The sequence below is a fragment of the Megalops cyprinoides genome, chromosome 1 (assembly GCF_013368585.1).
Source record: "Megalops cyprinoides isolate fMegCyp1 chromosome 1, fMegCyp1.pri, whole genome shotgun sequence".
NCBI lineage: Eukaryota > Metazoa > Chordata > Actinopteri > Elopiformes > Megalopidae > Megalops > Megalops cyprinoides.
The window spans coordinates 31,412,275-31,428,310 of NC_050583.1; the positions used below are offsets into that span (position 1 = coordinate 31,412,275).

A 16,036-nucleotide genomic window follows, 5' to 3' on the forward strand; every position below is an offset into this window, starting at 1 on the left:
CAAAACTGTTCACATGAGCGAAAAGGGCATTGCCATTTGTTTTAGTTACATTTGCTCACCATTTAAATTGTATTTGCGTAACGTGAGATAAAGACACGTTAGCTACTCGTTAGCATCATGCGTTGATTACAGCGCTGCCTCACGTGAAAAGATTATAGCCATGTTTAAAAAATTATATGTGCTATTTATATATTAAGAAATCTGTCTAACTCAATGCATGCCGACAGACCGGGGAAGCGTCTCAATTGAGCGGAACGAGTTCACGTGATACCGTCAGAGATGTCCGCTTAGTGTCATCACAGCGTAAACTGCTGGAACCATATGACCCGGATAAACTAGTCTTCAGAAACCGTTGTTGAGTCCCCAAACTCTACTTAGATTGGTGAATAATGTACACGTGATCTGTCTTAGCCAATCGTTGTCAACTGCGCTGAGGTATCGTTGAGAAATCGTCACGAGCGCCGCCGTTTGGCAGTCTGTCAGTGTCGCAAAGGTTGCAGTCAAGAACAGCCTGCTCCGTTCATGTTGTAAAAATTAGCGAACGTGTGACATGTCATAATATAAAAATGAATTGCGTCAAATGAAAATAGTTAATAGCCGCATTCGGTCCCGTGGTAAGTGTCATAAATGAATAGCTGGGTTGCTAGTTCTGTATGTCTGTTGCTGTAGGTTGTGTAGCAATATTATCTTACACTGTAGTCAGTTGATAATACAATCGTTGTTGTTTGTTGCTGTTACACAGCACAATTAGTCTGTAGGTGCAAATCCAGTAAAGAATTGTTACTCAGATGCAAGCGCAGCGATTATCATTAGATTTCGTGTAAACAAAAAAGTCAAAATTGTAATGCTCTACACTAAAGCTAAGTACTCTAAATCAGCGTTTCCCAACCCTGCTCCTGAAGGCACACCGTCCTGCATATCTTCTATCTATCCCTGCTCTACCTACCTGACTGAACTCATCAGTGGCACTTTTGATTAGCTGAACACACCTGATTTAGTCAAGCAGGAAGGATACATAGAAGATATGCAGGACAGTGTGCCTCCAGGAGCAGGGTTGGGAAACACGGCTCTAAATAACCATTTGCCTACCAATTTACTGTGCGTCAGTATCAGGTATATACACAGTTTCAAGACAGGTCCAAGGTGAGGAAACCGTAGTAGTGTTGAAGTTGGTGTTGAATGAAGAAGCCATTTCTGTGGAGCGATACAGGAGCGGACATACATAACACAGCGAGAAGTAGAATTAGGTGACCATTTCTCGTGGTTTATATGTCTTGTGACTTGTGCTTGACTCGGAGCATATTCTTGTAAAACTGTGTTAGCCTTTCTTTAAATCACAATTCAACACTGCATGTGAACATTTAGTGCGTTGTACATGTAGTATAGTTCAGTTTCAGGTTTTCAGACTTCTTGTTTGCAAACATATGATTTTGGGCAACAGTCCTCTTTTTTGACCCTGTCACAACTATGCCATTGCTCATTACAACTGCTGAAGCATGATCATCTTTCTAAGTTGAATACAGTAATACAAATAAATGTTCATGACCGCTTCTGCCAGCTTGTGTGTGCTGCATTAGACTTGTAACATATCTGGCTGAGATGATAATCATGTCAGTCTGTTGCCAGGATTCTGCTCAACAAGATGGTGTCTTACAAGCTCTTGACACCTGAGGATGTGTACTTCTCTGGCACCGCATCTGCAGAGGAGCCAGTGGAAGAGTCAGCAGAGGACAAGCCCCCGGAGACTTTGCTGCTTGAAAATAAGGCTGTGTGCTCCACCACCACCAGTTTCATAGCCCTGGGCACCTTCCTTCTGGTGGTCTGCGGTGTCTGGCTGATTGGCACCATTTTTTGGTTGCAGAGTCCCAGCAGCCAGTTTCCGCACAGGCCTCCACCTCCTGGCACGGCCTCGACCAGCGGGCGAGGGCAGGGGGGCACAGTCCCTTCTCCAGAGTCCTGCAGCGCCATCCCTGAGGCCTGGCGCTTCGACTGCTACCCGGAGAGAGGGGTGGTGGTGACGCGGGAGCTCTGCGAGGCGAGGAACTGCTGCTTCATCCCGGCTTCCATGGAGACGCTTCCCGCCAAGAACGGCGTGCCCTGGTGCTTTTACCCTCTGGGCTTCCCCACATACACACTTGACGCTATAAATGATACTGACCTTGGGTACACCGGGCAACTAACCAAGAAGGAGAAGACGTACTACCCCAAAGACATTGAGACGCTCCAGCTAGATGCCAACTTTGAAACGGACTCCAGGCTTCATGTGAAGGTAAGGGCCTGACTTGAACAGATCTGTGCTCCATTACAAGGCAACCTGTTTGTAATGACTATTTCAGATACTGTTAGCAATTAATAATTGCAAACAGTATCTGAAATTATTATATTATATATATTTATAATATTTATTGCACTTCTCTTATGCTGCATTTTCTAATTTGTTTCTTCTCTGTCCAAGATTACAGATCCTTCTACCCCTCGTTTTGAAGTCCCCGTAACTGTTCCTAATGCCACAGAGAAAGCTTCCAACCCTCTCTACATAGTGGAATTCTCAAAGAACCCCTTTGGCTTGATAGTGAAAAGGGCTTCAACTGGCACTCTATTGTATGGATTACTTTTCCACTTCATGATCCTCTCAGAACTCAGCTGCACATTCAGCATTAAGTGCTTTCTTCATTATTCTTTTAGTCATTGGGAGCTTTGTTCATGAAAAAGGAAACTGAACTGTAATTCTCTTCTATTTTGCATAGAATCAACACAACTGTGGCTCCACTGTTCTTCGCAGACCAGTTTCTGCAGGTGTCCACCTCCCTGCCAACACAGTATGTGTATGGGCTGGGGGAACATCGATCTTCCTTCCTCCATGATGTTGAGTGGAACACCCTGACCATGTGGGCTCGAGATGTTCCTCCCATGGTAAACATTCATTGGGTTCTCCTGGATTCTGTCAAAGGAAGCACTTTATGGAACATTAAATTAACATTGTGTTTTTCCACCTCAGGAATCTTGCCCGCTGGTCAGGATATCCTTATCCTTGGGTCTCCAGGGCTGGCTCTTAATTCTATTTGCTCGTTTTCCTTTTAGAACTGTTTACATAAAATGCTGATAGAGATCTTATCAGTTATGGAAGGGGTGCATTATAGTGGTCCTTGCACTATATAAGCTGGACACTGGAAGTAAGAAGTGCACTGCTAATTGATGTCTTCCTTAAAGGGGTTTATAGGTTAAATATAGTGTATTTGCTTTAATAATTCATTTCCAATCTTCCTATGGAGAATTTTGCGATGGATAACACGAGGGTAAATTTTTGTCTTCTTGCTAATTTCCTCCTAAAGGAACTGACTAACTTGTATGGAGTTCATCCATTCTACCTGGGCCTGGAGCCAGGCGGGTCTGCTCATGGGGTTTTTCTGTTAAACAGCAATGCTATGGGTGAGTCATCACGCTTGCATGCCTCTGAGGGGACATGTGGGACCTATTGGGTCACTGGAATCGTTCCTGTTCAGTACAGTAAAACTTGAAAGCAGAGACGTTTATGAGTTGATGAGTAATCAGTATTATTTGAGAGTCATGGGTGGCTCTTGTAGGACTGTGGCTCCATCTTATTTCAAAGCACACCATCACACTTGAGTTTAAACCGACTGTTTTTGCACATTGCACAATTTAGAAGTATAATTGTTGGTTTCATCCTCACTGACAAACATGAACCTGAATCTGCAGTGGAGCATGAGATTGTATAAATTACTTGGCTTGTTCCAGAGTGGAGAAATGCACAATTAAATAGGATGTGTCTTTCTTGTAAGCAAATTTATCAGAAGGTGCTGAAATATGTCTTCTAGATGTTGTGCTCCAGCCAGGACCAGCCCTCACCTGGCGCACCATTGGTGGAATCTTGGACATCTATGTTTTCTTGGGTCCAGACCCCAGCTCTGTGGTGCAGCAGTACCTGGAGGTTGTAGGTGAGATGGAGAGACATATAAGAACCAAAGACCCCTATTTAACTGCCAGACCTGAATATTAAAGCTGTTATCTTACCCTGTTACTTTGACAGGCTTCCCTGCGATGCCAGTCTATTGGGCTCTGGGCTACCACTTGTGCCGCTGGGGATATAAGTCGAGCAATGGCACCTGGGATGTTGTGAAGGCCATGAGAAACTATGGGATACCCCAGGTAGAGCACATCTCTTCAAACACAATGTTGATTAGTCCTTGACATCAGCAGGCTTGAAGTGGGAATTTTATGCCTTGTTTACTGTTTTTTTTTCCATGAAAAATATTGTGGAAACAAAAAACTATTGTAATCTAGTCTGTAACTTTTTAGGATGCATCCCTCTTTTTCTGTAAACCTCCTTTGCAGTCACTCTTAATGGGATTTGGCAACCAGCAACTCTTGAGGCCTTTTTGGCTGCTGTTCTAGGCTTGCTATCGGGACTGAAGTTGATCAATCAGTATCAGTTTTCCCAAAGCTTGCGTTGTCTTTCAGGATGTACAGTGGAATGACATTGACTACATGGATCGCTCTCTGGATTTCACGTTTGACCCTCAGCAGTTTGCCACGCTCCCAGACATGGTGAAAGACCTGCACAGTCACGGGCAGCGCTATGTCATGATCCTGGTATGCCTCTCTATTTACTCAGCAGATAACGCACATCCATTTCATGCCGATGGATGTTCTACACTTTGTTTTCTCAGATGTCTGCAGGATATTTCTTTATCATTTCTGATAATACTTCCCTAGCATTTGTCCACCTCTTCCTAAGGAAATCTTGCTTCTTTAAATTATGCTTTTTTTGCCTTGTCAGCGGTTGGTCGGCGTCTAGTTTCCTGGATGTCTCTTCCGTCTTCCCTGACAGAGTCCAGGACTATTTGAGCAAAAGCCATTTAGTCTAAACCTCTTTAAAAACTTTGAAAATTCAATTGCTTTGCAAGAAAAATGTCTGCAAGACCTTGAATGCCATTTGAATTTATAGGCAACAATGTTATGGTAATCTTCTTACCGCCCTTATCCCTCTGTTTATTGCAGGATCCAGGAATCAGTAGCACTCAGGAATCTGGCACATACTGGCCCTATGATGAAGGGTTAAAGCGAGGCATCTTCATCAGTGATTCAAGTGGACAAACTCTGATTGGAAAGGTATGGTCCAAATAAAAATGTTAAAACTGAAATATGATTCTATGTCACATGTCAACTAAGTATACTCCAAGTTTTAGTCATTTTTATCCAATTTTAGAAACTAATAAAATGTATGCATGGTTATTATTGGAGGCAGTATTAAGTATGGGGCAGTAAGGGGCAGCAGGATGGTACAGTGGTAAGAAGCAAAACTAAAAGGTTGCTGCTTTGGTTCCCCATGGGGGCATGTCTGTTGTACCCTTGCACAAGGTACTTAAGCCAGAATTGTCTCATTAAATATCCAGCTGTATAACTGGGTAAAAACTGTAACCTCTGCAGTTCACTCTGGACAAGAGTATCTGCTAAATGACAAAAATGTAATATAAATGTGTTGGAGACAGAATATTCAACTATTCAGAATGAAAGTAAAACTCATAGTGACTCATAGTGAGGCTGGTCTTGTGATTTTAGAATGACATTTACATAGCCAATCAACTTCCTTAAACTGGCCCTGTTTAGGGAACTTATTTTGCAACCGTAAATCAGAACGTAACATGTTTAGTGGCAGTGCTTCCTCCTTGGAAGCACGTCTTAATAATAAAATATACTGGTAGAAATGACCAAAACATTGCAGATTTTAGTCAAGCCAGCTGATGTAGGCCTATGCATGTGTCATACTCTCGTACTCATACTCATACTCATACTCTCATACTCTCATGTGCCATACTTGTAGTCTCATAATCAGTTATATTAATTTACTCTCTACTTTCAGGTGTGGCCTGGTTTGACAGCCTTCCCTGATTTTTCTGACCACGAGACACATGAGTGGTGGTTTGAAAACCTCCAGAAGTTCCACGCCAAAGTACCCTTTGATGGGCTGTGGATTGTAAGTCTCCCTTGATATAGCCTCACTCCCCATTTAGGTTCCTTCTGACAGCCACCCAGCTGAGCCAATTTGTCCTCTGTGTGTCCCCCTCTACAGGACATGAATGAACCGTCAAATTTCCTGGATGGATCACTGAATGGCTGCCCCTCCAATGACCTAGAGAACCCTCCTTATACACCTGGTGAGACGGCCCTGTCTGACCTGACTGAGAACACCAAAGGAGACATGACCCAACCAGTCACAGAGACATGCCATCCAGACATTTAAAGATTTTTGTGAATTGGGTTCTGGAGTGTGACCTGCCATTTGCACTGTTTTTAATGGAGTCAGTCTTGTGGATTTCCCAGTGGAAGTTTCTGTTTTGAGATAATGTCAACAAGTGTTCACGTTTAGGTCAACATTTAACATATTGTGCTTGTTCACAAGTTACAGGCCAAACCCATGATTTTATTGGTATTTTCAGTTAGCCACACATTTCTCACACACATTCAGTGTCAGAATGACTGCTGATTGTAGGCCAATTTAAAAATGGAATTTGGAATTAGTACTTGGACGGGACAGTTTGGTTCTGGTTTGAGCACTAAGGAGCACTAAGGAAACCCTTGTTCTCTCATATGTAGTTATTCAGGTTTCGATCATGAATGCATCCATGATGAATGATTCTTCTCTCTTTTGGCCCTCAGGGATTCTCGATGGCACACTGAGATCAAAGACGCTCTGTGCTTCTGCACTCCATAAAACATCTGTGCACTATAATCTGCACAGTATGTATGGTCTGATGGAGGCCAAGGCATCTTCCTGGTCAGTATCTGAGCTAAAAATATTATTAGTCTCATAAACATAATTCCCTCAAAATGAAAACTTTCAGAAGAGATTTGATGCACGTTTTAGAAATGTCTGTTCATACAGGATGTCCCATTGGTCTTTTCTTACAGGTTTATTTATTTTAAATTCCATTTACAGAACTTGTTTATTAGGGATAAAACAATCACTTAATCAAAAGGATGAAAGTTGCTTTGCCCACACCGTGATGGTTGGGGTTGTTGATGAACTTCCAAAGCGTTTCAGTTTCTGTTTTTGGGCTTTGATGTCCTTTACACATTATCAGACTTGCCAAAATGAAACATGCCCAGGGCAAGGCCATGGGTGTAATTTGTACACAGACAGTATGGATAAGGTCTTCAGTGGTGCATGAATGGTCTTGGAAAAAAATTACAAGAACAATTTCTGCCATATCCTCTACCATTTGTGTTATTCCACCTGCAACAAAATTCAAGATACTTACGCAATCCCTATGGGACTAGGATATATCTATTGTTTACCCAGACAATATATTGCTGATTTAACAATTTAACCCTGAACAGTTTGAAGTCACACATCTGTATATTCATTTCTTGTATAACTGGTTGTTAAAGACATGCAATAAAATAATTTGCAGCACTTGATAGAACGGCCAGCACACACTCCAGTTCAGAGTTCACTGTTTTTGTACAGTCTGCATTGTCATGTTATTGTAAATGTAAAAGTCTTGTTCTCTTGTCAGTGCCTTGAAGAGGATTTTGGGAAAGCGCCCCTTTGTCATATCACGCTCAAGCTTCCCCAGTCAGGGCCGTTATTCAGGACACTGGCTGGGAGATAACCGGAGCCAGTGGAAAGACCTGTACACCTCCATCCCTGGTGAGACCCAACAGCAACAGTGCACACGTGGGCTGGAATCATTCAAAAGTCTGTCCTTCATGGGCTGAGTGTGCAAATGTGTTTGCATTTGAGTTTGTATATTTGTGTTTTGAGTGTGTGTGTGTGATCTGTGATGCATGGGTTTATGTGCACTTGTGTGTGTGCTTGTGTATGTGCATTTGTGTGTGCATGTGGGTGTTCTTCCATCCGTGCATTTGTGGGTTCTTGACTGTGTGTGGCTGTGCGAGTGAGGTTTGTATATCTGAGTATCTGTCTTTGTCTCACCCTGCCCAGGCATGCTGACATTCAACATCCTGGGTATCCCTCTGGTTGGTGCAGACATCTGTGGTTTCGGTGGCACCACTGAGGAGGAGCTGTGTGTGCGCTGGACACAGCTGGGCGCCTTCTACCCCTTTACCCGCAACCACAACTCCATTGACGAGAAGGTACCTTCCCACAAGTACCAATCCCCCCCCCAGGAATCCAGACATTTCATTGGCCATGCTGGCTCTTGGCTCTCATCCAAACCCAGGAAACCTGAGAATGTTAAATAACAGTGTGTCCCTCCACACAGGCCCAGGACCCCACGGCCTTCAGCCCCATGGCCCGCACAGCCATGAAGGAGGTGCTGCTGCTGCGATACTCGCTCTTCCCACTCCTCTACACCCTCTTTCACCACGCCCACCTGGAGGGCCACACCGTCGCCCGACCCCTGCTCTTTGAGTAAGAGCTGCCACTGCCCTTTGCTTTTACTGAATCTCACCACACAGTTAGGCTATCGCCAGTGTGAAAACACTCCCCATGATCTCAAGGATTTACAGCTAACAAGATAGCGGTTGGTATGCGTAATGATTGTTTAAGATAAGAAGTACCCAGTGTAATTTAGAACGTGCTCATAATTTCAGCCTGCTTCCTTATCAGGTCTGTATGCAGTATGACAGGGTTCAATCCCAGGTGTTGCTGAAACTTTTATTCTGTTGCCAAATAATTCCAACATTTCCTGTAAGGATGCTGTCTCCCTAGATGTAAGGGATTTCATTGTATTGTTGTTGATACAGAGGATGTAGGAGTTTATAGTATTTAGGATAACATACGTTCAACAGCAGGAAGATTAACGCTTATATTGTTCTTTTATCAGTGGAGTTAAAATAGGGCTGGAGTTGATTATTACACCTTTATTGACATTAGCAGAACCGTTGTGATTTACATCACTGGCACAGGTGTTCCGTGGTTTGTGCCGGACAGTTCTGGAGCTGTACCATTGCTGAGTCATTGGGACAGAATGCTCCTGAATCTGAACGTGTAATTACCGTTTACAGTCACCCTGTGAACATCTGCACAGCATCAGTCATTCCATGTAAGGTTTTCCTCTTAATTGTAGTTGTTTAGAAACCATGCCAAGGTTAGAGACATGTGTAACATGTAGTTACTCTCACCTTTTTGAATGGAGGTGACTTCATGTGTTACATGCACAGTATGTTTTTCATTGACACACTGATGCAATAAAATTTGACTGCAATACAAGAGTCATACTCTTTACAGTCTTTGATCTTACAAGGCAATGTGATACATCCTACCTAAAGGGCAGCACCGTAAAACTAGTTGGCAGTCCTTTGTTTCATGTGTGGAATACATTCCTGGACCCTGACCCAAAGCTGGTTGGATTGTCAATACCAGCTGTATTATCTTCATTTCAGCATTAGCAGAATCTACATTCCCCTTGGAGCTCATTACCAGCCTTGAGGCCATTTGCTCCTTTCTGCCCCAAGCCAAGCATTACATCAAGGGTTGGGTAGAACTGAGCTGAGTAGAACTTGAACTGCTAGGTGAAGTCAGCTCAGTTATTAAGGGAAGACCTTGAAGTAAAGGAGAATGGACAGCTTCATACTTTGCCATAATTTAGAAAAACAGAGCAGACCTTTCTCAGCAGACCTTTCTCACCAGACCTTTTTTACGTGATACAGGTTTCCAGAAGATGTAAAGACGTATGCAATAGACAAGCAGTTCCTGTGGGGAAAGAGCTTGCTTGTGACTCCTGTATTAGAGCCTGGTGTGGACTATGTTGTTGGATATTTTCCCAAAGGGCTGTGGTATGACATCTACACGGTAAGCAACAGCATAGTGTAACCTATAGTAAGTGCCAGTTTTTGAATTTGCAGTTTTTCAAAAGGGAAAATGGCACCACCTATTGTTCAAAAATAGAAACTGTATCCTGAAAACTCCTAAAACAGGAAGAGATGGTACGTTGTAAAAGGGTTTGTCACCCCAGACATAAAATGAAAGTGACTGGTGTTAATTTGCTCTGCAGTATTCCAGAAAAGTAGAAAGCAACAACAGAGTGGAGCTCTTTGAAGTGGATTACATTTTAACAGGCTGAGTTAAGGAAAAGTTGTTGATTGATGGGGAAAGTTGGAGCACTGTGGAGCCTCAGTGTGTGTGTGTGTGTGTGTGTGTGTGGATTAAAACACTGCAGGGTGACTCCATCAGGAGCAGTGGGGAAGAGATTCGGCTGCAGGCCCCACTGGATAAGATCAACGTCCACCTCCGTGAGGGAGCGGTCATTCCCACTCAGGTAAGCATGGTGGCGCCCACCACCAGGGGGAGCCACGATATTTCTTTACATTACATTATTGGTATTTAGCAGATGCTCTTATACAGAGAAACGTACATAGGTTACAATTTTATACTGCTGGATAGTTACTGAGGCAATTCCAGGTAGTACCTGGCACAAGGGTACCCAAGTGGGGAATTGAACCAGCAACCTTTTGTTTACAAGACCTGCTCCTTACCATTATGCTACACTCCTGCCTCTACATAGTAGACTGTAAAAGTGAGGGCTTGTTGTGTGGGTGTGTGTTTTCAGGCGTGTTTGATCCTCACCCTAACAAAGGCTGGATATACTAGTTAATGCTGATCTGTTCAGACTAAGAATCAGGAAAAAGGATACATTTCCACAGAGCCTGCAACTTTGTTTTTGTGCTGCAGAGACCCAACACCACGCTGTGGGTGAGCAGCGGACAGCCCCTGCACCTCATCTCCACCCTGACAGACGAAGGGACAGCTGAGGGGGACCTCTTCTGGGACGACGGGGAAAGCCTGGACACCTACGAAACAAACCAGTATGCCTACATAGTGTTCCGCGTTGCAAAGGTATGATCAATCAGAGGAGTTGGAAATGTGGGGATAGTTGAGGACTCAGCACCATCAGTCCTTTTACCTTGTTTTATTTGCTGAAATAATGCTTGGCTGTGAGGTTTCAGCCAGATAAATCTTTTCGTTTTTTATGTATATATGCAATTTTTTGGACTTTCATGTTGCTTGAAGAAGGCTTCCAGAACTAGATTGAAGGAACGAACAAGAATACAAAACCCTAAGTGAGAAGACAGATCGTAGGTGGTAAAAAAAAGAAAAAAATCTATTCCCTCTCATTTTTTAAAACAGTTTAGCATCCAAAATGTTAATGATTGATTTACTACACAGTATCAGGGGACACACAGGCAAATAACATAGTTTGGCTTTAAAACAAACAAACCATTAGACAACATGAGTTATTTTTCAAATATATGGCCTTTAGTCTTTAGAACAGAAATTGACCAAAAAGGTGACAGAATTACAGGTTTGATCTCTGTGGAATTGTATGTGAACGTGATTGTGTTGAGATGATTTGGACTAGTTTGTGCAAATGCATCGTGCCATTATGGTCTGTGAGTGTTTTTTGGATAAAGATAGTATTCAGAAATTGTTTCCCCAGACTAGAAGACTTCCCATGCCGCATAGGATTTATGTCTTGAGCGGTGACTAAGCACTGCACTGACCTCATCAAAAATATGTTTAATAAGAAAAACATTTTATGTAAAAAGTTTGGATTGGCACAGGCGTAGATGGTGAGGTTTTAATTGGTTGCAGTCTATTCTGGAATACTATGGAATCCACAGAATTTCCAAACTTGCAAGTATCTGAATTTCCATGACTAACCCAGACTGCTTTCCATCAAGAGCACTTTTAAACATTTAAAAAAATGATCAGGCAGTTAGATTCAAGTAGAACTAAAATATGACTGCATTTAATTTTTAGTGGTTAGTATTACATTTTGCCACATGAATGCCTCTATCTTTCACAAAACATTTGAGAACATCCAGGGCAGTATTGGTGTGGAATTTATGGTGCTCAAATACAGTGTCTGACTTGTTTAACTTCAATAAGAATGTACTCTGATTTGTCAGTTACAAGTGGATTTATGACTGAAGTGGAGCTGTTAACAGGAGGAGCTTGAATAATACATAAATGCTGCATTAGATACAGTGTTTCATAGTTATTTTGCTTACATAACTCAAACTGTAACCAAGGACATATATTTGTGTATGTTTTCCTGGCAAAGCTTCCTAATGAGCACACATCATTTCTCCATGTGTGGCTTGAAATGGGAGCTTTTGGATTTTGTTTTTAGTCTGACAATTCCAGTGCTGGGTCACTCCAGGTCTGACTTCACGCTCCACAATCATGACAAGCTTCTTGCAAACCTAATTCCTTTTGAGTAAAGGGGATGTTTCAGGGGCCACAGAGTACATCAAATGATTGAATTTATTGTTGAGGGGGCACAGTGGCACAGTGGATTTCACATACCGCAGTTCTCTCTTTTAAAACACAATTCTGCTATATTTATTTTTCCTAGAATACAATGATTTCAGAAGTTCTTCATGATAATATAGAGGCCAGCTACATCACCGTGGAGACTGTGTCCTTTTTTGGAGTGAAGAAGGAGCCTTCTAATGTGACTGTGAATTCACAAGATGCTGCATTTACTTACAAAACCAACCAGGTATGAAGCCAGCCTTCCTCTGTTGGGAGTAGCTGAACTACTAGCAAGTGCAGATGTATGTTGCATCATGCTCCTTTTCAAACCCCTCCTCTTCTCATTTACAGGTGTTAACAGTGACAGATCTTGGTCTCAACCTCAGCCAGAACTTTACAATCAGCTGGACGTAGTGTTCCAAAAACAGTCTGAGGATGTCTGCTCTTTTATGTTGCTGGCACTGGATACCTCTACTGCTTCTTTTGCTGTAACTTAAAAACATTGTTTATGTTCTTCTGTTTGAAAATTGCCTGGCGATTCATGGAAGGTGCAGGTATGGTGAAAAGTGCTGGTCAACCAGAAGCATTTGAGAAATGCAAGTATTCTTGAATTTAGTGTTGTAGGTCTTATTACTCAGTCTAAGATGAACAATTAGTGTGTGTCGAACTAATCAAGTACTAATGGCTCGTTTGCCAGAAATATAGAGATTTAAAATATTAGTAGATTTTTGCTTGTGTTAAGTTTGGTCATTTCAGTAAAATACTTTTTGCAAAATCATATTCCTTATTTTACGAGCTAATTGCACTATTGAAGCCTACTATGATGGTGCAGTGGGAGAAAATCTGAATGTAAAATCGATTACTTATTTCTGAACATTATTGCTTTGTTTCTGAAAAGCATGTGGCTTTTGTAGTGAATGCATTTCTATGATTTGAACAAAAACCCCGAGGATTATGAATGGAAATACAGAAGCTCTATTGTCTCCATCTCAGCTTTTTCAGTTATTGTAATTACATTGTGCCTTAAAACCATCCAGCTGGGATCCTGGTTTAGATTAGCTTTATTATAGCATAGCTTTTTGCTAAAGAAAAAAACACTCTTTGAGGGCACATTCTAGGAAACACTGGTCTATTAATATTGCATTTATGTTTTGAGGAGCTTTTTGAAACTGACCCGTCAGGATTGGCTTGGCCATAGCCTGATGTATATGTGCATTTTTTGCAAATATATTCTTGTTGTGATTATAGATGATACCCTGCAAAGTTCAATATTCCAAAAGCTATTTTATATTTTCATTACCTCAGGATCAGAATTTATATTTATAATTTCTTTATTGCTTTTATTTCTACATGGAGTTTTTAGCTGCAAAGTCTTCTTCAGAATATAAAGGTGGGTTTAAAATTAGAGCAAAGGCTATTTTTCTTTAGCATGAGCACTTTAATGTATGAATGGTAATTCTGAGAACTTACTGCAAACAAGTGAGGAATAGTGGAAAATTTTCACTCCTGATATTATCCTGTACTGGGCACTACTTGCTGTAAGAAATCATATTTTGTATCCTTTAGCCACATAATGGGAAGGCTACACAAAGGGATGCACAGGTGGCAACATGAAATTTAAAAATGTCATAATGTTAACATTTTCTGTTTTTCAGTATAGTGACAATTGCTCCTGGTGTAACATATCTGTGATCATGGGTGACTAACGGGTAAGGAAGGAAACTGGGTGCACGAGTATGTCAGTCATTCATTAGGCCGTGTCACTCATGCCACTATTTACAATTTAGTATTGTTTTGTTTAGTTTTTGTTTGCTGGAGCATGAAATCTAAAGTGTGCAGTTGAAAATTTTAGGCAACAATTTCATTTTATGCTTTAATGGTACTTGCAACTGTAGCTACTTGAAGTGTATTTTTAAAATACAGGGTTATGTTTGATTGTAAACCTGCAATAAAACACAGTATCAAGTAGTGTGGATTTGTCTGTTTTAAAATTGGAGGAAAATGGGAGCATTTTAAATGGGATGGTTTTGGTAAAGTGGTTAACATTTTTAAACATTGAAATAACTGAATTAGCATTTATATAACGTAATTCAAATTCCATATCCGTGCTCAACCAGCCTGTTCTTTATTTAAATCACTAAAGCTGTTATTGGTGCATTAGTCATCCTGACCATCGGTCAGAGTGAAGTTCAGCATGTACAGAGGATGCATGCCCAAATTGCAAGCAAATATTGAATGTATTGCTTTAATATTTGTAAGAAATGTGTTTTTATCCTCATACCACTATGTATTTCTAAAAAGTTGATCAGGGCACCACAACTACATTGAAAGCTAAGTTAGCTAAGTTACACAATCTGTTATCAGTGTGTTGGTGGCAAAAGTATATGTGTCTGTCATTGTGATTCAATCACTTGATTTCAGTTCACCAGTGGTGTGTATTCAGTAAGCCTCCGTCTCTTCAAATTTGAGATCTTGCACACAGACTGAACATGTTGGATGGGAACTACCACAAAATACAGAAACTGGGCAATTGTTGTTATTATTTTCTATGCAGTTGTCATGCTTTGAGATTCCAGTGTACTATGTGTACCATAGAGTAGACTGGTGTTTTGTTATATTCACTTGACTTAGAATTTATAGTGCTGTGCAACTGTGATTCAGACAAAAAATGCTGTGTTGTTACTATTAGCTACATCATTATTTGTGTTCAGGTCCTTATGCTTTGTGGAAAAAAGTGTGTTTACGGCATTTGACACAGTGTATAACTTTTACTAAAGCCAGAAAACTACAGTTGTCAAATGAAATCAGACTTGCAAAGCTAGCTCCATGATACTGGGAATCACAGCTCATGTTGCTTGGGATGAAATATTAACCACCCATCTTTATTTCATCTTTAAAAGAGAACTCATACTACTACATCTTTTGAGGTTTGTCTGATATTTTAAAGCAGCTGTTTGAGTCTGTTCATGTTGGACAGTACCCTCATCTCTCATACAGTCTGGTGATGAGAAGGCCAACATGGATGTGATCAAGCAAGCATTTATGGATGTCTGTGGGTAGAGGAGATCCTGGGCTTTGACTGCCACCAGATTACTGCCTGGATCCATCTGGTTCATCAGTAGGAGCAATATAGACAAAAAAAGGGCGAGGCAGTGAGGCATGCCAGTAGCGTCTGCTATCATGCCCTCTGCCTCTAATGAGCCTGAGGTTGTTTAGATCACTGGATGAGAGTAACAGCCACCAGTGAGCCCTTGGCGTTTGTGGGTTCAAGTGCTTTTGCTGGGCAATTATATTGAAGTGCTGTTGTGCCACAAAGACTACTGTACGTTCTGTTCTTTTCCATCAAATGGGCCTCAAGTCGCCTCTGCTGGATCCCCTTGACAACAGGAGGTAATTGCATTAACATGATTCAGACACGCACAGGATCTAATGCAGAGAAATGGTTTTGGTAAAAAATTTTGTTTTGATTGACTGCATGGAAACAGCCTTTGCATGGAACTTGCACATGGATAACAAGTAAATAAATGACTTAAACACAGTGGAAACCATAAAACCTAAGTCGATGCTGTAATACTGGGAAACTAAAATAGTTAAGGGAAAACAGCCTGAGAGGCTCTGTTGGGAAAGTAAGTGGACAAACTGTTTGATGCATTGATCACCCAATCAGACAGGCTCGCAACTCATGTCCACAGGCAGATTTAAAGACTTATCCTGTCACCACGCCTGGGTCCCCTGCGCTGGCACTGCCACAAACCAGACTTCCCATTTAGCATCATCTATACAGGTGGCCTA

At 41.6% G+C, this 16,036-nt stretch overlaps 1 protein-coding gene across 2 annotated transcripts; it reads left to right on the forward strand.

The window, feature by feature from the left end:
• Positions 1-492: 492 nt before the first annotated feature.
• On the forward strand, positions 493-13,545 carry si:ch73-12o23.1 (lysosomal alpha-glucosidase). Of its 2 annotated transcripts, none has more exons than XM_036546856.1 (20): positions 493-614; positions 1,616-2,269; positions 2,456-2,601; positions 2,748-2,913; positions 3,333-3,429; positions 3,837-3,956; positions 4,049-4,167; positions 4,480-4,611; positions 5,020-5,130; positions 5,882-5,995; positions 6,092-6,176; positions 6,679-6,796; positions 7,539-7,672; positions 7,967-8,118; positions 8,247-8,395; positions 9,637-9,778; positions 10,146-10,244; positions 10,658-10,822; positions 12,345-12,491; positions 12,596-13,545. In XM_036546856.1, exons 2-20 carry the CDS (start codon positions 1,643-1,645, stop codon positions 12,656-12,658), a joined length of 2,886 nt encoding a protein of 961 aa, XP_036402749.1. In that variant the 5' UTR covers positions 493-614; positions 1,616-1,642; the 3' UTR covers positions 12,659-13,545. The 2 variants fall into 2 exon arrangements, with proteins under 2 accessions (XP_036402749.1, XP_036402740.1); XM_036546847.1 differs by having other exon boundaries at positions 1,627-2,269.
• Positions 13,546-16,036: the final 2,491 nt, after the last annotated feature.